The sequence below is a fragment of the Poeciliopsis prolifica genome, unplaced genomic scaffold, assembly GCF_027474105.1.
Source record: "Poeciliopsis prolifica strain line A6 unplaced genomic scaffold, Auburn_PproV2 SCAFFOLD024, whole genome shotgun sequence".
NCBI lineage: Eukaryota > Metazoa > Chordata > Actinopteri > Cyprinodontiformes > Poeciliidae > Poeciliopsis > Poeciliopsis prolifica.
This window is the reverse complement of record NW_026562399.1, coordinates 3,240,856-3,268,262: the sequence shown is the minus strand read 5'-3', so window position 1 is coordinate 3,268,262 and position 27,407 is coordinate 3,240,856. Positions and strand designations below refer to the sequence as shown.

Here is a 27,407-nt window from a genome sequence, read left to right as displayed (position 1 = left end):
GTTGAACCTGCCCTGCGTACATCCGAAATTTTGCAATTGCGTTTTTTCCATTAAACAGGAAATGCAAATAAAGTCACACATAAGTTTGTTCTCACAATAAGTGATCAATGACATGTCGTGTCACTGTTCTCCAGCCACTTCCTGTCATCTTCTTTAATGTTTCCAGCAGGAGTAACATCCGGTTGTTGATCATGACTTTTGTGATTCAAAAAACATGTTTTCATTGTAGTTTTGCAAAATACACAAATTTTGATACAGCTGAAAAATGAAAAAGACATTTAAATTGTCACAATCTGTGTTTACATGTCATGAAAAACTAGCATTTTGACCCACAGCCAAATTGTTTGTATTGTTTCATACAGATATTGGCCTCATATGTTTTCATCTAATTCAGTCAACAGTTTAAATTTCTGCCGAATCTCAATTGGTTTCTTCAGGAATAGTTTTTGCCCAGAATGATGCCGAAAGTCTTCCAGAAACTATGGAAGGAAATCCTCCGGTGGGTCACAGTCGACTGCTGGGTGTGTAATTGTTCAGTGGTCATGCTGTACCTGACTGCTGAGCGCTCTGCAGGAGGCGTTTATTCTGCACAGCGCTGGGTGACTGCAGCCACTCAGATATAGGACAAGATGTGTGGTGAATAATTTTTCTTTAGTTCAAACCAAATTGGCCATCTGGCCTCCAAGAAGCCCCAGTGTGTGTGGGAGCGAACCTTTTGACCCAGTTCATTGTTCGTTCTGTGTCCCGCAGGGCCAAATATTTTATCCAAGTGGGTCAAGGACGTTACGGGATGCTGCTGTGTGTGACGGTGTGTCGCACAGGCAGGTGACAAACAAAAGTTTACACTCCTCATTAGTGGGGTTTTGAGGGGAAATTGTAAGCAGTCAGTATCACAATGCAAATCTTGTCACATGACGTGTGTTATTGTTTCTGATGTACCTCCTCTTACCACACGTCATTTAGATCAGTTGTTATTTTATACTTTTTGAGCTTTCAAGAGAGTTGTCTTCTAATGATCCACTAAGCACAGTTGTCTAATTTTTTTTCTGTTTTATGTGTTATAGGTTAGAAGCTCAACACTGTAGTCTATGCATGCTCCCAAGTGTTTATATAAAATGAGATGAACATATTAGATGAAACTTTCCGACTGTCATTCCAAGCGTTTAGCATGCCGATGTGAGCCAACCTTCACGAATGCACAATGTCTCCATAATGTCTCTTTGCCTCTTTCTCTTTGCTTTGTTTTGTATTTGTCTGTTTGTATGCTTCTTTCTTTCTTTGCTTGTTTGCTTTTTTTTCTTTCTTCCCAACAGTCCTTCCTTCTTTCCTTTCTCTTTTTATAATCATGAACAAATGGCAAAGCTTGACTGGTTGAATGTAAATGTTACTTTTCATGTTTTCATGGGTGGCTTAATGTGAGATTATGGATTTAAAATTTATGAACAGAACAGAAGGAGTTTTATATAAAAGGTTGAGGGTCTAGTCCCATTTAATAATAATCTGGTCAAAGTCCCATTTAATAATGGATTCCTGGTATTCTGGGGCTACAACAAGCATTACACACAAGTATATTCTTTTGAATATTGCAGATTTTTGCTGCTTTAAAAAAAATCACAAATAAGCATATTTTCTTCAAATAACTAATGTGTCTGCTTATCAATTGATACTGAACTCAGACTGGGAGAACGGCAGAGGAATCAAAGTTTTAAGAAGGTCATAGCATTAATAATATCACACCTCAGTGTAAATCCAGCAGGTTTTTATAACAACTGGATCCACAGAATTAGGCTGCATTGTCCTCTTTGCTCCTCTTTTTCCCCCAGAATATATATATATATATATATATATATAATATATATATATATATATATATATATATATATATATATATATATATATATATATATATATATATAGAAGAGTAACAACTTTCTAAGTACCAGAGATTTCTGTTTCTACCGAGCCTATAGCTTAACTTTACTCAGCTTAATGAACACTTTATGTTCAATAAATCAGCACCTTTAAAACACATATTTCTGACAGGCACTAAATTCAATTGTGCATATTTTAAGGGAGTGAAAGATAATTTGCTTTATAACAAACTGTTGGCCCAGTTCCTCCCAGCATACTAAATGTGCAGCATCCAAGAGATTTTTTAATCAGCAGAAGTTTCTTCTTCTTTTTTTTTTCATTTTCTCTACTGATAGAGATCCACAGAAACAATCTTTTATTTCTTCCTAAATTTTGTTAAGTTTGAACTTTTGAGGTGAAATGCACCCAGGCACGTTGGTGAGTCGTATTAGATTATTGATGTGAAAATGTCCTGCTTTTCTGGTTGCACCGGTGATACCTGATTTATACATGTAATTTTCTTCCATGAGAAATGCATTCTTGAGATATGTTATGCAACAACATTCAGCAAAAAAATTACAAGAGCAGATGCTGCGGTTCACGTTTTGAAGGTCACACTTTATTTACTTTGAGATTTGCTCCCAAGAAACTTTGGGAAACGCAGAAATTGGGTCATTTCTGAGTTGCAGTGTTCTGGAGAAGTTTCTGTTTCCCTCCAGATAAAATTTTCAGTCTGAATCTGAGAACAGTGTGAGGACTGTGCAGGCAGCAACTCGCCCACTGTTGTTTTGTTGACACACTGCTCAACAGTGTCTTCAGCACAAAACCCAAACAGTTTGAAAAAGTTCTTTTTCTGATCTTTTCTTGCTCGTCGTGACAAATAACCACTAAGCCACTCAGACGGAGTCTGACTCACCACGGAGCCAATGCTTCTAAAACTTTGACAAAGAGAGTTAAAAATAAGAAAAGAAGAGCTATTTGACTGAAACAAGGTCAGTCAAATAAACTGTTCAAATCGATAAACATCAGGATAGGCGTTTCTGTAGAAACAGGAGTTTGTTGATCTGGAAGATGAAGGTGTGTGCAAACACCATGCCAGATTGGAAAGACATCAGATGTGATCTCAGAGAATTGCTATAAAACTATTGCCAAACAATTTCTGGTCCAAACACTGAAAGAATATTTACAAACCTGCCTGGCACTCAGCTAGGATTTCAAGATGGCTGCTCCTCTCAGCATTAGTCAACTCTGTTACTTTTACTGTTAATTTTTGTTGTTTTAGTTGTTTTTCCACATTTAATCACGTAAAAGTACAAGTAGTGCTTGTACTTATATAGCAAGTAGTAAAACGGTGTTTATTTGCACGATGAGTCGTGTGCAGCTCTAGTTAATGCGGTAATAGTGTTTGTTGGTGGTTGCGAGGCTGGGTTAGTAAATTAAGGGGTTTCCGATAACTGAGACACAACAAAGTGGGAAATCACGTCACGTTGGCTTCCCAGTTATGATGTAAATGAAATGCAGCGTTGAGTGTTTTCAGTCCAGTAGACATAAACAATTGGAGGCGTTTCATGCATATTTCTGTTTCCTGCTGGTCCTGGAGTAAAAACACTGGAGACCTGAAGATGTGAACAGATCTGTTGTGGCTTTTTCTTTTCTGTTTTGCTACAAACATGGACATGAGAAAAATCATTCAAACAATATTGATATCTGGGCATCGGTTTCTGATATGATTAATAAAAATCATACTCAATTGATTTCATCTAAATGAAATAAAATAAGTTTATTAGTAGTTGTTGATGTTCAACCCGTCCATAAAGGATTCCATAAGTGTAAGAATTTCTGAGTTGCTTAAAATTGTAAAGTTCTCACTGCAGCCTGACAAAGAAACGCTTTGAGGTTCTGAATCCACTTGGCAGCAACGGCCTCCTCCAAAATGCTGTTTGATGGTTGAAGTGGTTGTAAAGGCTCATGCCAAGCTCGTCTATTCCACTGTCTGCTTTTTGTGGTTGTTATAGAAACCCACAGCACCGACCCGAGTGAGATCAGCCCTGCAGAGTGGGGGAAGTTCTGCCAGGGTTACTCCCAAAGAGCCGCCATGCAATAAAAATGAATTCTCTTTTTTCCTTCAAACTCTGCAGGCCATGAAGCTCTCACTCTTGGATTTCCTCACCGCTCACGCTCTCATTTAACAAGAAGCTGTAATCATGCTCCTGTCCCATTAAATATGCATGTTTAATTTGTCTCCAAGTTCGTATTTCGGGAGGTGAAGGAGTTGCTGTCATGGGACTTAATTTGCTAACGAGGAGGGGAGAGATCTGAGACGCAGCGCTGCATGAGCAAAAAGTCTTTTTCCTTTTTGAATTTGTTATTTTGTTGAAGCGTTTACTTTCATGCGGATGCACTTCGCATTTCTCCCAAACAGTCAACGGAAAAAACACTAACCATGCTCTGGAGCAGGAGAAGGAAGGATCCTGCAGCATCCCAATCTAACCTCTGGAGACCATTAGAGGACTCATTCAACACAATAAAAAAAAATAAATAAATATAATTTATGTTGTAAAAAACTATCAATGTCCTGGAGGATTTCCATCATCAAATTAGTTTTAATATTAGACATAACCTAAGTAAATGCAAAAAAACTCCAACAATTTTGATAAAAATTATTTCCTTTAATAAAGGACAAAAAGCTATTCAAACCATCTCATCCTATGCAAAAATGTCATTTCCACTCTAAAACAAAAACCCTGCTTGAAGAAGGCTAAAAGACTCAAACCGTACCAGAGTTTTCTTCAATCGAACCGAGACAGAGGTTTGAAGGAGGCCAGAGTTCGTTTCAGTTTAACCCACATTCACATCTTCCCAAATGAACCAGACTTTGATTGGAATTGGATCAAAGTGTTCTAAACTGGGCTGGTGTGAACGAGCCCAAAGGTAAAACGTGAACTCTGGCGCGGTTTCAATTCATATGTGAATGCCGAGCAGGCCAGAGACCGCTCCAAAAACAGAAGGTGAACTATAGTGCAGGGAATTATGGGTAAGTACAACCAAAACAAACGCGCCAGACAAGCGCTAGTGGTAGAAATGGCTCATCGTCTTTTACAAAGACGGAAAAAGAAATCCAACAACCACTAGAATCCCACACCACTCCACTTTAATTCACATTTCATGAAGAAGGAAGACGCGCTCAGTGTCTTCTTCAGAGGAGTTTGTGTCGTTTGCTTCAGTGGTTCTTTGTGCAGCGCCTGCAAAGTCAAGGAGGAAAACTGTGATCTCCAGTTCACCAGAAAGTCCACATCTGAATGCCAGGTCATGTGAGTCTTTGGGCCCTCCACAAGATTGTGTCAAACTGATCAACTAGTTACACACAAACTTTGATCTTTAATTTATAGATCAAGGTTCTTCAAATTAAAATGTTAATACAAGCAGATTTGATTCAATTTCTGCACAGAAACTTCACATCAAAAGTGAACCATTGTGGATTAAAAAACAAAAAGGAGTCAAATTTTGCGAAAAAGCTCTGAAACTCAGAGAATAATCTAATTGAATGAATTGAGGAACCTCGGATCCAAACAAAATTCTTCAAAAGAATAGACAGATAAATTATAAAACGTCTGGATTCTCGATTAGAGGCTTAAGCCTGAAAAAACAAACAAAAAAGCTCTCACAATGTAAGAATCTCGGTTTGGATGTTTTATCGAAACTCCTGGTCTGTCCGATGCTGGATCAGCTATTTTTCCTGGTGGTAATCGCTCCGTCCCACATGGTGGCTGTTAACATCTGCTTTGCTTCTTCATATCGTCTCTCTTTGACAGAGCGCTTCAGACCCACTCAGCCATGGAGGGCCCCTCAGCCTCCCGGCAGCTGCTAGAGTCGCTCCCCAGCCGGGAGGGAAGGTGAGCGCAGATAAGAGGTCTTTATCCTGGCGCCTGGGGGAGGCGGGGATGTTTAAGGTGAAGGTTCTGGCACGGAGGCCCGTCCACTTCCTCCTCCTTCTGCCGCCTGACAGCTATCAGGGGCCCATTTGTAAAGTTATACAGTAAAAAATGAACAGCAAGATTTGGCTTTATTTGGAGAAAAGCATGTGGGTCTTCATTTTTCAAAGTCATATTTTCATCATTCTATTCAAACATTTATAAATGTCAGTAAATAAATAGTAAAAAAAAAAAAAATTCATTCACAAGCTATTATTTAGCTTATTAATCTACTAATTAAATATTTAGCTGTAAATTGAATATGTATTTTGCTAAAATATAGTTCCAAGTTAAATATTTAACTAAATGTTTAAGTCTGAGTTGAAGTCCAAGTCAAAATACTTTGACTTGGACTTCAACTTCAACTTAGACTACGCTCCAAATTGATATTTATTACCAAATAAATATTTTCGTTCCAAACTCAATGTAGTTCACAAATTACATATTCAGCTCAGACATAAATAAATACTCACTAAGTAAGGACTTAGTTAGTAATTTAAATACTTTGCTTACTTGCTAAATATTTAGCTAGCAAGACAAATATTTAACTTGGAAACAATTATTTAGTTCCCAACTAATTGTTTAGTTTAATTTTTAGTTTACAAACTAAATATGTATCTCCAAATTAAATATTTATTTTGCTAACATTAGCAAGCTGAATACGTAGTTTGGAAATTAAATGCTTAGAAAATAGTTCACAAAATAGATATTCAAACATTAAATATTTAGTTTATAACTAACATTTATGAATGCATGAGTAACATAGTGAAAATATGAGCCATTTCTCTCTGACTGACGACGTAAACCTAAATATTGCTGTTAATTCTGCATTGTGTAACTTTACAAATGTCGCCTGTACATGTGAGGCTGAGGCCCGATCTTCATGTCCCTGGGCTCCTTTACGACGGCCCCCACTCCTCTGGCTTTAATGAGAAAGATGAAAGGGGGCCCTCCTCCTCCTCCACCTCCTCTTCCTCTGCTGGTACCAGCCGATCCGCTCCTCTTCCTCCTCCCGTACACTCTGGCCCTGCAGCCTTTCTGCTCGGCTGGGGGAAGAAGCTCTGCTGTGGTAAATTGGAACTGAAGCCGGTTCCCATTTTAAATTTTTCAGGTATTATTCCCTCAGATCTTCTATGCGTGCGTCTCTTTTTTTTATGCCTCACGCTCTGATTTCTTTGAGTCATAAACAACATGAAACGCACAACCCTCTCCTTTCAGGTTTTGCAACAAAGGTCAAAGTTCATTACTGAAGCTTGTTTTTATGTCTTTTTATGTTGGAATCAACCCAATAAATCACTTTGTTTATTTGCTTTTAATCTCATGGTGGCAGCGTGTTGGAGCAGCTCTGCTACGCCAGCTCTGATTTCTTATTTTGGTTGTACTGCTGCATGTTTGGACAATTATTCACTCTGGTTTTGCATGCTGGATACTGCTAAAATATACAATTTGACATAACTTATTTTGACATATTTCTAGTGCAAATATTGTAGTCAGCTTGAAATATGACAAAACTAACTTACAAATAACAAGCAAGATGTACACTATAAAATGTAATAAGTTCACTTTACTTAAAAAAAAGGTTAGGAAACCGATTGCCTCAAAATCTTCAAGTAAAGTAGCTAATTCACTTTAAGGTGTTATAGCTATAAAAAACTATGTTTAGACCACTCAGATAATGGCAGTAAACCTGAGTGCCGTTAACATCATTAGTAAGGTTGACTATAAAATATCAATCATGACTACTACAATTTGCGAGTTATGTCAATTAAGCAGTACTCATAAAAATAAGTTATGCTGACGCATTTAAGCGTTCACATTACTTGGCAGTCACGTTTTGAAGATTTGTCTTTTTTTTTTGTGTCCTTCTAGTAAATAAGCAGACAACGTTGATGAAACGGATCAGGTATGTCCCAGTGGGAGACCTAAGAAATCGCTGATTGCTCAGCGGCTTGTTTTTACTTGGATAAAATCCGAAGTTATTCTGGCTTTAACGTGTTTTTTTTTTAAAACATGAACGTTCTTGGCAATATGAAAACGCTTTTATTAATGTTGTTGTGCTTTCGTTCATGTTATAGAACTTTTGCAATTGTGGTTTCAATTTAATGAAGTGGTTTGAACCTCAGGGCCACCGTACACCCTGGAGCCAGGCTGGGGCGCTTTGGGGAGCCCATGGTGGCCAGTGGGTGATATGACAATAAAAATCCTTTAATCCCTGAACAAGATCAACAATTTGTGCATCGAGAAATACACTTAGCATACTAAGGCAAATGTTATTTAATTTGGTTAAGAATAATTATTGTACTATCAATAAATGACTTCGAATGGATGTTGTTGCCAGAGCAACAATAACACCTCAGCTCAAAGGTTCAAACTGATGAAAAATGAGGATGGATGCTCTCTACGAAAATATTCCTCGCCATCTTCCATGTTCTTTCAGCAAACAGTGGAGACAGAGTTGTTTTTGATTTCACCACCATTTACCTACTACTTTTGAGAACATGTCTCAGCACAGTGAAAGATCAACTGTGATGGGATTTAATACAAGGAGGGGAAACCACCAACACCCCCAAAGCAGGTGCTCTACTGCCAACCCCGATGACTTGGAAGGGGAGATCCGTCGACTGAACGCCCTTTTGAAGAAGGAAACGGCCAAAAGGCATGCAGTGAGAGAAAAACTAGAGGAAGAGCTCCAAGAAATGGAGTTCCAGCTGAAAAAACAAGAGGAGCTCAAAGTTGGATATTTTGATCAAGCCTGCAAAGCCAAGGCAGAACTGGAAAGGCTGCAGAAATTCAGTGACGTGCAAGTCCTGAAAGTTGTCGTAATCGCTTCTCAGGCTCAGCTCGAAGTGAAAGATATGGAGAAGGAGGAATTACAGCAGAGATATGAAGAAGTGAGTGTCCTGGTTTTTTGGGAAGCTTTTGTTGACGAACTGCATGGCGAGAAAGAAAAGAGTAAGGCCCTGGAAGAAGAAATCAAGGAGCTCCAGACTTCATACCAGGAGCTCAATACAAAATATAATGCAGACGTGACACAGAGGAGGGAAGAGGCCAAAACGCAAACATTTTACGACGAAAAGATCAATGAGAAACAGCGACTATTGGATGAAATGAAAACCGAGATGGAAACTATGCGGACAGAAATGATAGGGAAAATTGAATCGCTGCTAGAATCAGAACAGCTGTTAAGGAGAGAATTAGAGGAGTCCAAAAAAATCATATAATAATCTGACGTTGGCCCATGAAAGAGAAATCGCTGCCCTTGACCTGGAGCGATGCCGACAAGAGCTCAGGCAAGAAAAAGAGGACAATTTAGAAAAACTCGGGAAAAATCAGGAGCTCACTGACGAACTTAAAGCTCAGAGAGAAAGTGCAGAGATCCTGAAGCAGCAGATGATTGAAGACAGAAGATTTTACCTGGAGAAGACAGAGGAGGAAAAGAAGCTAATAGAGAAATTGGAAAAAAACGTCCTGCAGGAAACATCGAAAAGTGAAATTAAGTGCCTGCAGGAGAAGCTGAACAATGAATTAAACAAAGTCAACATTTTGTATCAAGATCTGTCCATTAGATATGAAAGCGACATCAGTACACTGAAAAAGGCAGCAGAACAAAACCAAGTCCAAAGTAATTCTGTAGAAAATATCGTTGAACCCACAATAGATTTACCATCATCTAACACGGCGAGTCCTCAACAAGAACAAGAGGAGGAAAAATCAGTCGGCCATGTCGATGAGATGGATTCAGAGGAGGAACAACCTGGACAACCAGAACCAGGACCAGGTTGTTCTAAGGATGCTGAAGACATTGAAGACATCGGTTCCCCCCACATCCCCTAAAACATGCAGGTCAGGTCAGTTGGTCACTGCAAATCGCCCCCAAAACAGTTTATAAACTCCAACACATGTTCAGTTTTATTGTTAAATTTGTCAAATTAATTGGCATTTTCCCTCCACTGGTTTAGTGATAGGGGCTCATTACTGCAACACTCAGCTAAATATTATAGCAACGTGTTGATTAAAATTTCCTCTTTTAATAGTAATGGCCCTGAATTGTAGCTCGTTGTGCTACGTTTAAACCTGTATTTTAGAAAAGATTAGCAAAAGGATCATGCAGTGGCATCTTTAGGACGACTGTGTCTCTGTGGGTAGATGGTCGTCTTGTGACCAGAAGGTTGTCGGTTCGATTTCAGCTTCCTCAGCCACATGTTGAAGTGCCATTGGGCAGGGCATTTAGCGGCACGTTGCCCAGCGACCTGCATGTGGGTGTAAATGTGTGTGTGGGTGAATGTGACTGCAGTGTGAAGCGCTTTGAGTATCAGCATGACTAGCAAGTTCAGTCCATTTACCTTTGATGATAAATCCTGGGTTTCTTTTCAGTAGTGATGTTACGTGACGTGCCGAGGCTTCGAAGCGTGTCGACTAATGGAGGTGGCGTTTCCGTAAAGCGCGTATCGAAGCTTCGTTTAGGGGAGGAGCCGAAAACGATGACGTCCGAAGCCTCGCTGCCCGGCTGTACCACGTGACTTCTTCAGGAAGTGGTTCGGATTTTGGCGCGGGGTTTGACAGCTTTAGAAACTCCACAGGCGCCATTCAAAATGTGGGTCGTTGTAGGCGAGTTGCGGTCAGTTGAGAGAGTGGATAGAGGTTTGATAGTTTAGATAGTGGTTATTTAGTTTGAGACAGTTTGGAGAGTTTAGGAGAGAGAGATAGATCGGAGATTTAGGAGGGTGAGCGCGTCTTTTCAAAGGCTGGAGAAGAAGTGTCTAAAAAGAGGAATCGTTTGAAACCAAATAGGAGCTAATTCCGTAATATTAATGAAAAAAGTTCCACTGGCAGATGACTTCACTTATAAAATGGGAAACATGTCTTATTGAAATATTCTGCCAGTGGAAGTAATATTTTTTGTAATCAATATGAAATGTATAATACAGAGGATATAATTGATATGAACAAGATCCTATCTTGCTGAAAAGTTAGTTTTGTCTTATTTCAAGTGATATATATCTGGACAAGAATCTAGACTGAATTTTTGGTCTACAGTTTTTGTTTTGTTTTGTTTTTACTTTTAGATAGTCATGATGTATAACTGTGGTAACAAGGTGGGGTTTTTTTTACAACCAGGAACAGCTGATTAGCATCTTCAGAAGTTCATTTGACTCCTGAACTCTGACCTCAAACCTCAGAGTAGCTAAAATGGAGGCAACATGGAGAACGATCATATCTCCTACTCCATCGTCGTTTTAGCCATGCAGAAAGATGGAGATTTAAAGAGGAGTGGCAAAAGCAAACCAGGTGGATTAGCAGAGCTTGATGTCATCCAGGACATGTTACTGTAGATTGTCTTTACTATCCAGATATTGGGCTGTTAATGTGTAATCAGTCATGAGCCTGCCATATCACAAGAATCAAGCTTCTTAATATTTGGCAGAAGGAGCAGAATTCATTAAATTGTTTGCTTTTCTGAATTTGAAGTTTTACCCAAACTTACACCCAAAGGCAATTTAAAGTCCTTAAACATCCTCTCACATTTGTGAGTGGGAGGATGCCACAGTACCCAGCGTTTCAAAACCATCTGATCTGAACTGTCCCTCTCAGATCAGAGACAGCTGGCTGGGATAATCAGGAACAGTGCAGGAACCACAGCATCTCAAACTGGAAACTCCTGGAGAACTGGTGTCTCTCCTGGAGAACTGGTGTCACTCCTGGAGAACTGGTGTCTCTCCTGGAGAACTGGCGTCACTCCTGAAGAACTGGTGTCACTCCTGGAGAACTGATGTCACTCCTGGAGAACTGGTGTCACTCCTGAAGAACTGGTGTCACTCCTGGAGAACTGGTGTCACTCCTGGAGAACTGGTGTCTCTCCTGGAGAACTGGTGTCACTCCTGGAGAACTGGTGTCACTCCTGAAGAACTGGTGTCACTCCTGGAGAACTGGTGTCTCTCCTGGAGAACTGGTGTCTCTCCTGGAGAACTGGTGTCACTCCTGGAGAACTGGTGTCTCTCCTGGAGAACTGGTGTCTCTCCTGAAGAACTGGTGTCTCTCCTGGAGAACTGGTGTCACTCCTGGAGAACTGGTGTCACTCCTGGAGAACTGGTGTCACTCCTGAAGAACTGGTGTCACTCCTGGAGAACTGGTGTCTCTCCTGGAGAACTGGTGTCTCTCCTGGACAACTGGTGTCTCTCCTGGACAACTGGTGTCACTCCTGAAGAACTGGTGTCTCTCCTGAAGAACTGGTGTCTCTCCTGGAGAACTGGTGTCTCTCCTGGAGAACTGGTGTCTCTCCTGGACAACTGGTGTCTCTCCTGGAGAACTGGTGTCACTCCTGGAGAACTGGTGTCTCTCCTGGAGAACTGGTGTCACTCCTGGAGAACTGGTGTCACTCCTGGAGAACTGGTGTCTCTCCTGGAGAACTGGTGTCTCTCCTGGAGAACTGGTGTCACTCCTGGAGAACTGGTGTCACTCCTGAAGAACTGGTGTCTCTCCAGGAGAACTGGTGTCACTCCTGAAGAACTGGTGTCACTCCTGGAGAACTGGTGTCACTCCTGAAGAACTGGTGTCTCTCCAGGAGAACTGGTGTCACTCCTGAAGAACTGGTGTCACTCCTGGAGAACTGGTGTCTCTCCTGGAGAACTGGTGTCTCTCCTGGAGAACTGGTGTCACTCCTGGAGAACTGGTGTCTCTCTTGGAGAACTGGTGTCTCTCCTGGAGAACTGGTGTCACTCCTGGAGAACTGGTGTCTCTCCTGAAGAACTGGTGTCTCTCCCCACAGAAAAGAAAAGATTCTCATTAACCCCACAGAGTCCCAACGCCAAAGCAAAACCAAGAACCCCAAAGTCTCCACATGGAGGAAGCTTTTTGACTGCAGTGACAAAAAAATAGAAAAAAAACCCTAAAAGTATATGAAAATAATAAACATAATTACAAAATAACAAAATCATGCTAAATAAAGAAATACATTTCCAAATAAGCTTTATAAGTTTTTATAAAACTTATAAAACTTTAATAAAAATTGAAGGTTAACCAAACATATCTCTGGTCATTTTTGAAGTATCCAGAAATTTTTCTCAAGTAAGAGTAGTAATACTTTATGAGAAAGATGCTGCAGTAAAAGTAAAAAGCACAGCATAGCAAAAATACCATGAAACTAAGTAAAGTTTGTTATATCTGTAATAGTTATTTAATTAGATTTAGGCCATGTAATCATAAACCTGTGGTACTTTTGACCAAAAAGTGAACATTTAAATAAAAATGTTGGATCACAGGATTAAAAACACCACAGAAGACTTTGATTAAGCTTTTTAGCAGTTTTACAGAGAAAACATTTAGATGTAATGGGTCACTGCTGCCACCTAGCGGCCACATTGCTGTACTACAAGACATTGCAGCACTTGGACCTGTTAAATTAGAATATGCGTTGAGATCAGTCTTGTTTGTCAGATTGAAAGTACCTCTTGGTATTTTCAAATCTATATTCTAAACGCAGTAACCCTTAGTAAAGAACATGCTTCTTTACTAAGGCCTCATTTCTGTATTTCTTATTACACTAATGTTTTCATTTTACATGTCATGTTTTTATTAGCTGCAAGTGGAAAATCATAATTGGTCTTTCTAAATCCTCCCAAGGAGTGTGTGTGTGTGTGTCTGTTTCTGTGTTGCCCTGCGACAGACTGGTGACCTGTCCAGGGTGACCCGGCCTCTCGCCCGGAACATAGCTGGACACCAGCACCTCCTGACCCCACAAGAGACAAGAGTGTAAGAAAATGGATGGATATTATAGATTGTGATGAATATCCAGTAGCAGTCAGTCCCGCAGCAACTCTGAAGGGGCCTCTCACTAAAGACTGCTGCTGTGTGAGTCGCTGGACCTTTTCAACGCCTCGGGCATTTGAGGTCACAACTCAGGGAATATTTTGAGTTTTGGACACTTAGGAGCTTCTCCTGGTTGTGAAAACGATACTGTGTTGCTATAGTTACACATTATAACTGTTCTAAAGTAAAAAAAGAAAGAAAAAAAAAAGAAGAAAGTCGGCAAAAATCCTTCCAGTTGCCTTTAAAACTAGAAGAATTTATTTTCCATACATGGAAAGATTCAACAAAAAGACTTTTATTTTGGAGAGCTCTTTATTATAACGGTGCAGATCCTGAGCAAAGTCACAAAGTTTGAAATAAATATCATTCAAATGAACACATCCCTTCAAACTTTCACAATCTCTGAAATGGACGGTCATTCCTAGTGCAAGAAAAAGAAAGCTGTGAATAAACTGCTTGATTTTTAAAAAAAGTAATCAATATAATAATAATAAAGTTAATTTGATTTCAATTTAGACAAACATGAAATGAAGGAACCTCAAATCACATTCGAACAGTGAAGTGAGTAAAGGGTCCAAAAGGACGGAGGTCATGACATGGAGCTACTATGCAGTAGCTCTGTAGTACGGAGCTCAATGGGACCATAAAGTGGTTCAAAAGAAAAGAAAAAAAATGAGACTGGAGAAAATAAATAAATAAATAAAAAAACATTGAATCTGAAAAGCAGTTTTGAACATATTTTTCAGTTTCACATCTTTTTATTCAGTTAATTTTTTTCTTCTTTTGAACAAACGTTATGGCCCATATTTAGCTCCTCAGAACTTTGACACGGTTTCTGTGTGGTTCTGAGAGGCCATGTTGGTGATCCGTTCTGGTACTGCTGCTTGCTCATGCAGTCTTGGGCTTGTCTGAGTTGTTTACATATTTCTGGTAAACCACCCCCAGCGTGGTGAACAGGTTTCCTATGAAGAGCACCAGGTAGGAGCAGCCACACATCAACACCTGCATGGCAAAGTAAAATGAAGGCACGGAAAATTTATTTGAACATATTCTAACATATTTCGCCACACTAAAACCAAACTGTGTACATGTATGTGATTTGGGTTTTGTGTGGCAGAACCAACAGATTTGTAAAGTGGAAGAAAAATCTAATTGGTTTCCAGCAATTTGAACACATAAAAATTTGATAAGTATGGCGTACATTTGTATTCAGGCCTCCTGAGTCAATAGCTTATAGCGGCGTTTGTCCAGATGTTCACCACCAGGGGCGCTGCAGGGGCCTCAGAAAGTTGTAGGGAAGTTGAGAAAAATTTCAAAAAAATCAAGCAAATTGAATCCCATAATTGTTTTCACTTAAATTTATCTGTTATTCAGTCATGTTTTGAAATAAAATCTAAGTTAAAATAATTCATCTTAATGTTATTTCTGAAGCCCATTTTCTAATTGGCTGCCTGTTCAATCCATCAAGCTGTTTTGCTCCTCAAACTGGCATAAGACAAAAGCAAACAAGAAACAGAAAAGTTTCGGATAATAAAACGAACCGTACAGCTGTCTGAAAAAAATAAAATAAAAACAAATTAAAAATCAGTTCTGATGTCACCTCATGTGGCATGTGACAAATGTGGAAAAGTTCAAGGTACGTGAATACTTTGGATTTTTTCCAACTAATGAGAAGAGAATGAGGTTTTTTGGGAAACTAACCTGCCACTCTTTACACTCTGGGAGCTGTGACATCTCAAAAAGTGTCATGCTGTTGTACAGCTGCCAAAACTGGAACCGAATAAAAAAAAAAATCAACAAGACAACTCAGAAAAAAAAACTGAATTTGATTTATTGAATGATTTTTAAAACAAAGGCTGCGTACTTGACCAAAGAACAGGAAGGGAAGCAGGAAGGTCAGGCCTCTCCACATCCAGGACTGGAAGCCCTCTAAACACCCAGAGACGACATTAAACTGAGCTGATATCAGACATGAAGGCTGAATTTAAACATCTCACAGCAGAGACCAGAAAACAGAAACATCTGCTCATAACAGAAACATCTGGCAAAACAACACTCATCCTATAATTGTGTTGTTTTGCCATGATGTTGATTAGATGGGGAGAAAGTTACAGATTAGAAAATGTGGACCCTTATTAATATAGATGTTATAATGTGCTAATAACCAATATTATACACATATATTATACGTTATCCGTTGAGCTATTCTGGGATTTCTTCTATAAAATGTGATTCCTAATTATTCACAGAAAAGCTATTTTAGCCTAAAATAGCATCGTGATGCTAACATGTAGCAGCATCCCCGAAGCTAATGCCACATTTCTAAAGAATGAATCAATCTCATGGTTGAATAAACTGAATAACAAAAGAAAAACAATAAACATCTTTGTTGTTGAGTTTATTTATTCAATAATTTAGCAGCAAAACCAAACATCTTTGAATAGAAAATGTTGCTTATTTTGTCAATAAGTTTTGATTAAAATGTGATTAATTTTGGTGAATTAATTACAGAACCTGCAATTAACTTGATTAAACATTTTCATTGAGTCCCACCATTAATACTAATGCATATGAAGGTATATGCGGGGTTTAACTAAGATAATAAGTTGTTTTTGTTTTCTCCAGAAACAGAAACGGCAACAAGTTGACAATGAACAACATCAACCCAGTTTTCTGTATCGGACCAATACCAATATATCTGCCCATTTGAATGCAGATATATATCCTTGAATATTACAGGTATATAGTTAAATAAAACCGCTTATTTTTTGTATGGGCAGTACCAAATTACAATAAACAAATAACTTATTACATAATTATTTAATTGTGTGAATAATATTTCAAAACTGCAAATAAACACGGGAATAAATTAATTCAAATTAATTAATATCTTGATTACATGTATTTATTTAATTAAAAAAAAGACAATTAAATAATTAATATTTATTAATTATTTAATAAAATAGCTGTTTAATTATGAAATGATTATTTCACAATTTGGTAAACTATTTCCTGTTTCTGTGCTGAAACACATAATAAATTAATTTAAACAGTCGACTGCATTCACCAAAGCAAGAGGGTGGGATTACAGGAGACCCTGGAATCTGACTGACTGCTTCCAACAGCATCTCAGGGCAACTTCTCTCCACGTTTCTGTTGTGTCATGATATTGTCTAAAGTGTAAACGTGTTGCCTTCACTCACCGACTGTGAGGTCCATGTTGTGTCTCTCCCCCAGCGCTCTGAGTCGGTACAAACAGCCACTCTGGTAGTAGTACTGCAGGAACTGAACAAAGCCTGCAAAAAGAAAACAAAACATCAAGATGGACCAACATACGTTCACCAACACGTCACCCAAAACCCATTTAATTATGAAAACAAATACAGGAACTTCACATCTTTCCGCTGAATCTTCTAATGTTCGATTTAAACATTTTGCAAACTCTTACTACTTTAGCCTTTTTAAACTATTAAAAGAACATATAAAAAGATTAACATTTGAAAATATCTTTCTTTAAACAAGCGTTTGCGTATTTACACAATATTATTTTATTCTATCAATTTATTGCATAAAAAATGGCCTTTTCATTCGATGACTGAAGCTGATTTACACAATATCATAAATATATTCAAATGTTCCAATTCCTTTTTAAAATAATAAACATTTTGCTGTCTAAAACACAATAACAGCATTTCTTTCATTTACAGCTGATCATTTCTCCCAAAGGATGAATCTGCAGCTAAAAACAATAAACCACTAATACATTTATTGTTTTTTTAAAATAATAGTTAGCTATCAAAAGTTTTTTTTTTCAGAATTTGAAGAGTTTTGGGTTGAATATAATTACAGACAAAGAAGTTTTTTCATCTTAAATGCAAAATGTAAATATTTTTTGTACAATGTTGGCTTCATATCTGCTCTGACTGTTGCTCTTTCAGCAACTGGCCATTTTTAGAGTCTGTATACTCTAGTTAACAATTAATCAATTTCTAAATTACTTGACAATTATTTCAATAAATTCATAATTGGCTGAAACATAGGAAAATATTTGTTTCGACCCATTATTTAATGTGAAACCGGCACAGACAGACTTACTTTGATAGAGATTGTAGGATAGAAACTGATTTCTGAACATCTGGTAGAGGTCGCCATCAGGCCTGCGAACAAAGGTCACACCAGGTGAGAGAGGTGATGAGGTTTGTTTCATTGCGAACTGTGGGGGACAGGTCTGAGTGCAGATCTGGTCTTACCAAGTCAGCATGACTCCAGACAAGAAGGTTGACACGTAGTGATGGAAAACCCACCAACCTTTGATCCTGAAACAGCAAAAGATGCTCAGTGGTGGCAAAAAGTTTTCCTTCCCTCAATACTTTTTGCATTGTGTTGATTGCCAATCCTTGCAAAATCGCTCAAATTTGTTCTAAGACATGAACACGCTTTAACCCAAACCAAACGTCTCTCAACTTTTTGTCGAGTCAGAAGGAGATAAGGGTCAAAGAAAAAAGCTTTTTTTTTTTACCGAGTCAACAATAAACTAAGCATGCAATATATTAATTAAAAAAACATTAATTAAAAGAAGCTCCTGTTCCTTGCTGAACAGTTACTTATCAGTTTGATCTTATTTCAGGTATCCAAAGATATTTGTATGATAAACTAGGATAAAAATACTTGTGTTTTCATTAGCTGACTATGTTCACTGATTAGGTGAAAATTTCTCATTTAATTTGAAAAAAAAAAAAAAACCTTTCAGAATATAAATCCATTTTCCAGTCAGTAGGTATTTATGCACTATTTACTGACAAAAAAGTAAAACCACCTCTTACTCACAGGTAAAAGAAGGGTTACTAATCAGTATAAGTACTTAAACTTTTTTGGCACCGGAGCTTCATACAATGTCTTTTGATGAAGGTTCCTGGCCACTGACATCTGTCCCACAGTCCCATTATGCACTGACATAACATGCAGAATTATTCATAATTTTTCTGTATTTTTGAGCAATGCGAAATGTAGATACAAGTACATCTTAAGTATTAGCAAGAAATGTTTCAGGAATTCATTTTAAATATGCAAGTAGAAAATGTAAGAAAATCTTTAGGTTTAATCCCAACGCTGGACATGTTTCAGACTTTTCCTAACAGAGCCTCTTGCCCAACATGGGAGGAAGCCAGGAACAGACCTTGAGCCGTTGCTGATGAGGATGCTCTCCCGGATGGTGAGTGTGCAGTAATACCACACCAGCAGGAAGTTGAACAGAGCGTCGAGGACTCTGACACGGGAGCAAAAAAAATGAGGGACGTGTTGCGTCATCACAAAAACCAAATACACTCTGCATCTTCTGCTGCTTTGCGCATTTAAAATCCACTGAGTCAAATCTGAACCATTACTACCTGTAGCTGAACAAAAAGCGACATGAGAAGGAGAACACGAATAGGATGAAGGTCAGGACCAGCTTGAACTTCTCATATTCATCTTTATATGCAAACCTGGGTGGGGAGAAAAACAAGGAGACGGTTGGTGAAGCGGCTCTGAAGCGTCGGCTGCAGTGAAAATATGCAACTTACTTTTCCTGTTTGTTCAGGAGCGTTACATTGATGTTTCCCAGAACCAGAGTGAGGTACAGCCTGAACAGGGAAGACCCAGATATCAGTCAGCCGAGATATTCAGTGTTCTACACTTCAAACTGGAGGTGGGTATTTATCACAAAGTGTATCATTTATCACAATAAATTTCTAGGCACAATAAGATTTTGATTTATTTCTGTCACAATAAATCCAAATTAATGATATCATTTCTACTATTTTTTCCCAGTGTGTGTTCAATAAAGGTGTATCAATAAATACAAACAAATTTGAACCAGGGTTATAATAGTTTTGGGTTGTTCAAATGCAGTCAACGTGTAAGTGTTAGCGATACAAATCACTGTGTTTTTATGACTGGTGTCCTAAAGAAACATATTTTAAAAATTCTGTGCTAAACAGTGACAGCTATAAAATGAGCTAAAGAATATCATGATAACACTCTGCTCCTGTGCGATGTCTTTCTACCCGTTCTTCTTTGGCAGAAATGCTTCCATCTCAAAGAAAACATTCGTTTTGTCTTTGATGGACTCTTCCATCGCAGAGACGAACTTCAACAGCTCTGGGCTCAGCATGGAAGACCGACGATCTCCTTTGCATCTGATGGAGAAAAAGTTTTGACAAACGTAAAACTGTACATATATATATATATATCAGTTGCTGTTGAGTTAAACCCCTTTCCTGTTGACACTCACGTCTTCAGCTCCAGACTGAGCTCTTTCAGTTTCTTCCTCTGTCGTGCGATGGCGCTGGAGCAGCTGCTCTGCAGTTTGGTCATTTCTTCAAGCTTCTGTTTATATAAACGATGGGTATCCTGCAAATGGAGTCGATTAACAAGGCATTCTTACTCATTTTTAATTAACATCTCTGCTGCTGTTGCACATTTCTTTTTCTGTACTGATATGCTTTGGAAAAGTGATGGTCTGACTCCACTGCACATCCCTTGGGTTTCTAGTTATATATTTTTATTATTGTCATTGCTATGGTTAATCTTGTTTTTTTATGTATACATCTAACACTTTTTGTCTTAACATTTATATTTGATGCTGCTATTACACATACATTTTCCCCTTTGCAGAACAATAAAGGCTGTTTCTATTCTATTCTACTCTATTCAGTAAATAGAACAGAGGTGTGTAGGTGCGTCTACATACTTTTATTTTCTTTATTGTTATTTTGTAATTAAAAAAAGAACAGCTCTAAAACACTTAATTTTAAATACATTAGCTTCTTAAAGAAATGTCAGAAGTCATTTTTGCTAAAAGTGATTTTTGTATAAATAAATAAATCACTACCAAAAGGTGCTTTGGAGGGAAAACGACAAGAAATGACTTGGCCTATTATTTTAGAAAGACGATGATATAATGAAATCTACACAGCAGAATGGACACAATGATGTGATATTAAATACATCTAAAACATTTTCATGTAGTCAATATTTTTTGTGATTTCAGAAAGTGAAGCTGGTACATTTTAAACATCCATTACTCATATTGAGTTATTTTTGATGAATTTGGCTCAAAGAAAAAAAAAATTCTTAAAACAAAAAAATCTAAATATTTCATAAAAATCAATAAAAAAAAGATAGTTTTAAACATAAATCTCAGGTTTCTGGAATTACAAGTTCTTTTATAAGGTCTGGGCTCCTTTTGCAAGAGTTGGCACATACTATAATGAAATAGGATTATTGTGAAATATATTCAATCTAATTCTGACCTTCTAAGCATTTCAACAGATAAGTAGCTGCAAGTAACATATGATAAAATCTGTCTTCTATGAACCGATCTGTTAAAATGTATTTAAATGCTCCTGATAATTACAATTGAATCCTTATCTGCTATCTGGATCCCACCCGCCAGTCTCCCCACCTTCACCGTCTGTTAGCTTATCTGGGCAGCAAGTGTTTAATTGGCCGGATACAATAACTCAACAAACCTGAATTTCCTGGTAATCTTTCTCCACATCCTCCCATTCTCGAAAACATTCGGATAAATTCGTTGGACTGAACAACATTTGTCCTCCAATGCTTAGAAATCTCCAGGAATTGTGAAATAATCGAACGCTCCTTTGCAACAGTTGTAACCGTCAAAACAACATCCGTGAACGACACACGCTTCCGGCAGATGCGTTTCGCAATAAAAGCATCACTCTTAAGACCCTCGGGAAAAACAAAACAACCATGAACATGCTTTGAAGAATACTGGTATCTGCTGTTACAACTGCTACATTCTCATTTAGTACTTTTAAAACCTTGTTTGCCTCTCCTTTCTGAAGGCTAAACACTTTTATTTCTTGGAACTACATCCGGTATGTCGGTAATATCGTTCCCATAGTAATTTTAAGGACGTTTTCTTACCAGTTCGTCCAATCAGAGCATACCCTCGTGATTCCATTATGTGTTCTCAGCCAATCAGCGTGAGCACAGGATGAACCCCCCCCCTCACCCCCCATTTTCCCCCACCTGGCATTCACGCCGTAGGAACTACACGTTAGCCCGTCCGCCATATTGTGACTGGCAATATCCACATAGTGACTTCTTCTAAAACAGGGGTGTCCAAATTATTTATTTAATTTATTTTAAATTAATATAAATTTAATAAATTAATTAATTATCATACAATTAAACTCTTTGAGCATGTTATTTTTAATTAACTATGTATTAACTAATTTTTTATTATTTTTTTTAATTTGACTTTATTGGCCTTCAAGCGCTTTTTACTTGACAATTTTGACCCAGGTGAGAAAAGGTTTGGGAGCCCCAGGTGTCACAAACCTGGGATACCAGGTGCACCAGGCGTCACCCAGGTTACAAAAAGTACTAGAGCATCTTTGAAAGCAGGGTCTTCTGAAAAATAATTAAAAAAATATAATAAAAATTGTAACCAACTAGCGCTGATGTGTCTGTTTTTTGAACAGTGATAATATGTACAGAATAATACATAATATATTATGATAATATGCCATTTTAACACATGGAATGGTGATCTAAAGGACAGAAGTAAATTTCTTTTTAAAATTAAGTTTTTTGTTGAAAATTCTTGAAGAAGACGGAGACGAAGAACAAGAACAACAAGAAGAGGTTTGTGTTTGGAATTTTAACAATTAAGGATTTGAGTTAATGTGTGTATGAAGCTGCCAGTGTGTCGATACATTTTGGTTTAGGAATTAAAAAAATACATCATAAAATGTATTCTTTTCCACAAACATGGGTTTATTAAGAAAATTTTGTACATTGCCTTTAAAAATAAATGTCCAAAAATTTGTCAAACATAAGAACATACATGACAGATTGACTGCGAAATGTATTATCGCTCATAAAAATGGAGGTTTTAACAAATTTGTGTCTTTCTTTCCAATGGTGAGAACCTCCCACTCACACAACTGCTGTAGAAATCCTGTGTTGGGCCTCATGGTGGGTTTACGTTTAACAAGGTAGCTCCAGGCTTCCTACAAATAGCAGATCAACAAAATAATGTATAATTATGCATACATGAATTTTGCAGTCTTTCAAAATTTAAGACAACTGTCATCTTTAAAATAATTTAATGTTTGACTTGAAAGTCCAAATAACATACTTTCAAACTCTCCACCAGAGGAGATGTCATGTTGTTTTGAGGGGTTGCCTTATTTTTCTATATTCCATTTATTTAGTTTATTTGATATATGACATAAGAAAACGTTAATTCCACATGTTTTGAGTTATGTGAATGCAAAGCTGAAAACAACCATCCCATTTATGGACTATAAAATCACATGGACACACAATGTGACAATTAAAAGTGGTAATATGTCTATATGCCCCCCAAAACTAAACAAAATTTAGTTTACAATTATACTCTGAATAATTAATTATTTTTAAGTTGAGTCAGTGTAAATACTCTACTTAAAAATAGAGTGCTTATACTCTATTTGTGGAACCAATAGTGGTTCCACACTATTAGTGAACATGGTGTCTGATTTTGGGTTTGTGATTTAATGCTTGATGAAATAACTATTTTGATATGTTTTTAAGGAACTTGTACTTCAAACTGATCATCTGATCTGTAGTTAATATGAAGATATAAGTATATGAGAAATCAGGCAAAAGTTTTTACTAACTTTTTCTGAATAATTTTGACATTTTACTATTTCCAAAATGAAGAGCAAGGTTGAAGCCATTGGTTAAATTGTTACTTGGATGTAAAATAATGCTTTATTTTTACTTTGATGATTTGTGTACATGCTATAATTTATACTTGCCTCCAGAGTGTATCTGAAGTGGTGTATGAGGAATGCGAGGACCACAGCGCTGCAGCGGCTTGTGCCTTCCTTGGAAACTACCAGGACACGAGATCCTTCATCAATGTGAGAACCTGCACAACAGAGAAGTTTCATGAAAAAAAATCTGCTCTAGGTGTTTTTCTAACAAATTTGCCACTTTTTAAACGCAAAAAACTTTCAGGATTTTTGTCTAGAAAACTTTGGCTTTTCAAACTCAGAAATTTCCCAAAATTTCTAGAAACATTCAGAGATTAATCTAAACGTTTTTGAGATATTTTGGTGCATCGTCATAGTTTACAAATGTAACTCTTTTTCTCATTTATGTTTAACGAAGCAGTTTAAGATTACACTCTTATGTGTTAACATCCATGTGACTTTAATTTCAACTTGTTAAACAAAAACATGTCCAATACTCACTAATGAAATTGCATATTGTTTTGAAGTTTGATAATAAATCCGACTCCGCCTTGTCAGCCAGCGGGATGTCAAGGATCGCCCGGATTTCTTTTTCAGACCTGGAAGTTAACAATGACGTTTACAAAAAAACAAAAGGAGCTCATGAAGGATTTTGATACATTTGCAAGTTTGAACTGGTCTTACTCTGAAAAGTCGCTCTGAGTGGAAAGTGAGATGCTGACGATTGCACGGATTTTCAGGTTCCACAGGGAGCCTTGGCTTTGTTTCAGGTCTCCCATATACAGCTGTCCAGGTAGAATCTCCAAAGGATAAAGCTTCAAGTTTTCAAGCTCCTGAGATGAACCCACACATATATTTATCTGCGATGGACTGGATGCAGCTGAAATCTTATCATTTCTCATTGTAAAAGTTGTCCAGAAAGCTAAAGATGGAGGGATGGTTTCATTCTGCAGTGGATTGCATATTCTATAAATAAGATCATGTGCTTCATTCATACTCATTTAGGCTTTTTCACATTTTACCATATTACACTCATGAGTTTCAATGTAATTATGTAGCAGATCAACACAAAATTGTGCATAATATTGAGTGAAATATTTAAATTAAATCAAATTACTAAGAGTAAGTCTGAACGGATACATACACTGAGTCCTTTATGGGCTGAATCTACATAAAGCCACCTTTTATTACACTTACGACCACAAATTTTTTTAAGATATAGATCGTCCATATAGATATTGACAGTCTGAAGGATCAAAACAGACACATTTAAAATAAAAGCAGAAATACACAAATGGTCCAGTAAATAAATCAGTACACCTAATACACACCAATTAATTTAAATACGGAGAAGTTTTCCTTATGTTTTATAATGTACTTGACCTTCGTACTTTATTTACTTTATTAATTTTAGTTTTAAACTTATATATCTAAGCACGTAATATAAATCTTATTGTTTCTTCATTATTGTTTAGTGTTCTCCCTTTAAAGCTTAATGTATATACATATATATACATATATATATATATATATATATATATATATATATATTTAAATTCTTTAACTTTTTATCTTCTTTTCTAATGACTTTTCTCAGTCTCATCTGTTAGTTTTACCGTATGCATTTCTGCCTCATTATGCAAATGAGGAGGTTTAGTTTAGTGGAGTCTTAAAGCTCCTGCCTGTTGGTTGGTTAGTATAACTCCAATCTACATGCAGACAGATGCAACAAATATGGTAAACTTCAATCAGTTTGTCAGCAACTTTAGACATAATGCATCTTTGAGTAAAAGGAAAAATATTAAAAACTATTTTTAAAAACAGTATGTGCAAGGCATGTAGTCTTTTGGAAATAAACTGATCAAAATAAATCTAATTATAAAACCTGAAATAAAGTTCTCCTTTTTTGCGTTTTAAGAGTATTGATTTATTTCTTTGGGCAGTAATATGCTTTTATGTTTAATTACGTCAGTTATGGTCTCCCATAACAGTAAACAAGGAGATAGAAAGAGCAAGAAACTGAAGTAATGAGGTAAAAGCAACAACAACAAAAATAAAACAAGATGGAACAATGCAAGCAAAATATTAAACTAAACTTGGAGCTCAAATGTTTGTGACTTTAAGTGGATTTTGAAGGCAGTTTGCTGCATTGAATTTTATTTTGTGAACTTTGGACTGAATAGATACTGAGACTCCTTCTGAATAATTGATGTGTAAAGATAAAGCAGTCTGTTAGTGAGTTTTACCCAGATGGTGTAAAGGGTCTTCTCAGTCCTTAGAAAGGGGTAAATAGCTGAGAACAGCCTGTAGCCTCCTGCTAGTATATGAATTGGACGGTAGTAGGATTTTCCCAGCTCCCGGGCACAATCAATGGCCCTACCTAAAATCATAGAGAGGAGGATTAATATCTGCTGCTGTGCGGGAAGATGCTATACCGTTACATCTCTACTGATGTTCCAGTACTACTACCGTTTTCTTCTTCTAAGCTGCTTGTGTTGGCGTCATAGATCACAAGATTCTGCATGGTGTCCAGCTCCATTGCATCTGGCAGGTAGAACGTACCATCTCCAGCCTGCAGTTTATCACAGTGTGAAGCAAAAGATTAAATCAGTCATACAGAAACATCTTCATGTTGAACAATCAGATCTTCAGGGTGTAACTTTTAAAAAGAATTTTCCCATATTTAAAAAAAAAACTTGAACGTTTCTGTATTTCAAAAGTCAAAAAATTAAAACTTTTCAAAATCCAAAATTTTATTTTATTTTTTTCATAGAAATTTTGCCAGATGAAGCTTAGGCGTAAATTCAACCTGGGAGACTCGATCCAGCTGACATTCATCTCGCAATCGCCACGTCCTACTTCAACCAATCAGGGCTGGAGCAACTCTCCGCTTTGGGCCTATCATCATCCAGGACCGTCTTCAAAAGCCAAGCTACCAGAGGGTCGACCCGCTCGTCGCTGTGCACAACCCACCTCCTCCCCTCTTCTCCACCTCCGTTCTGATGGATGTTTCCAGGATTCTTCTGCACCCAGCTCCACCACCGGTTCCGGCCCCGGGGAAGACTGTCCGAGCTCGGCCGAGCTGATGTCCTGCCCGCGGTGATCCGCGACTCACAGTCTTCAGCCGGGGCCGAGCGCCAAAGATTCTGTATCATTAAATCTCTAACTGCTATTCTCTTCTCTGTGTGAGTCTCTCCAGATTGAAATGTTATTTGGCAGATATTTTCTCTACAAAGGCTTTTATATATATTTTCAAACAATGTAGTCATAATGATTCCACCAAAACTGACACTCATAGTGTAAGGAATATTATTTTTTGATGAGGTCATTTCATTTAGGGTGAGGTTTTTTTTTCCTGATGTAATTTTCAATAAGATCCAAATGTATCATTGCAAAAAGTGTATTAAACATGAAAACTAAAATAATGTTTCTCTAATTTCAAAATCTGAACAAAATATGTTTGTTTTCTGTTTTTTTTTTTTTTTTTAGCTGTAAACTAAATTTTTGTAGACAATGATGTCATACCGTTTTCACATGTTTGGCTGTGATAATATGACCTGTCAAGAAGTCCCGGGTTTCCTGGGCATCTAGAAAAGAAACATAAAAGTTCCTCATAACTGAAGTTTCAGTGAAGCAACTGGAGCAAAAGAATTAAACCATCAGAAACCCAGACAACTGCAGCTGAAACCTCACCAATCAGACAGAGGTAGTTGGTCTCCGCCAGCCTCGGCACGCTCCGGGTCTGGTTGAGTAGGTTGTAGAGCTCTGCAGGTTCACACAGGACGACCTCCGTCATGATGGGAAAGACGGACCAGGAACCAATCAGAACAAAGAGCAGCAGGATGCGGTTATAGTTCAGAGAAAACACAACATCAAGTGAGCCTGTTGTCTTCACTGAGGAAACTTTTTTTGTTTGACTGCTTTCTGTTGCTAAGCAACATGGAATTCCCTCTCATTGGTTGCTGGTGATGATGCAACCCTGAAGTCTCAAGTTCAAATTTCATACTGTAAAATTGGAGTTTCATCC

At 37.6% G+C, this 27,407-nt stretch overlaps 2 protein-coding genes across 2 annotated transcripts; both read right to left on the bottom strand.

Annotated features, from left to right (window-relative positions):
* Nucleotides 1-13,927: 13,927 nt before the first annotated feature.
* Nucleotides 13,928-21,529, bottom strand: tmem120aa (transmembrane protein 120Aa). Its single transcript, XM_055046918.1, has 12 exons — nt 21,140-21,529; nt 19,900-20,018; nt 19,673-19,804; nt 19,190-19,249; nt 19,016-19,111; nt 18,805-18,894; nt 17,879-17,944; nt 17,724-17,785; nt 16,832-16,924; nt 15,493-15,557; nt 15,330-15,398; nt 13,928-14,630 (listed from the first exon to the last, which is right to left on the bottom strand). Exons 1-12 carry the CDS (start codon nt 21,215-21,217, stop codon nt 14,517-14,519), a joined length of 1,044 nt encoding a protein of 347 aa, XP_054902893.1. The 5' UTR covers nt 21,218-21,529; the 3' UTR covers nt 13,928-14,516.
* Nucleotides 21,530-22,408: 879 nt separating this feature from the next.
* Nucleotides 22,409-27,324, bottom strand: styxl1 (serine/threonine/tyrosine interacting-like 1). The gene is made up of 8 exons (XM_055046744.1): nt 27,074-27,324; nt 26,906-26,967; nt 25,850-25,952; nt 25,627-25,760; nt 24,065-24,213; nt 23,882-23,979; nt 23,444-23,556; nt 22,409-22,651 (listed from the first exon to the last, which is right to left on the bottom strand). Exons 1-8 carry the CDS (start codon nt 27,174-27,176, stop codon nt 22,517-22,519), a joined length of 897 nt encoding a protein of 298 aa, XP_054902719.1. The 5' UTR covers nt 27,177-27,324; the 3' UTR covers nt 22,409-22,516.
* Between the last annotated feature and the right edge of the window lie 83 nt (nt 27,325-27,407).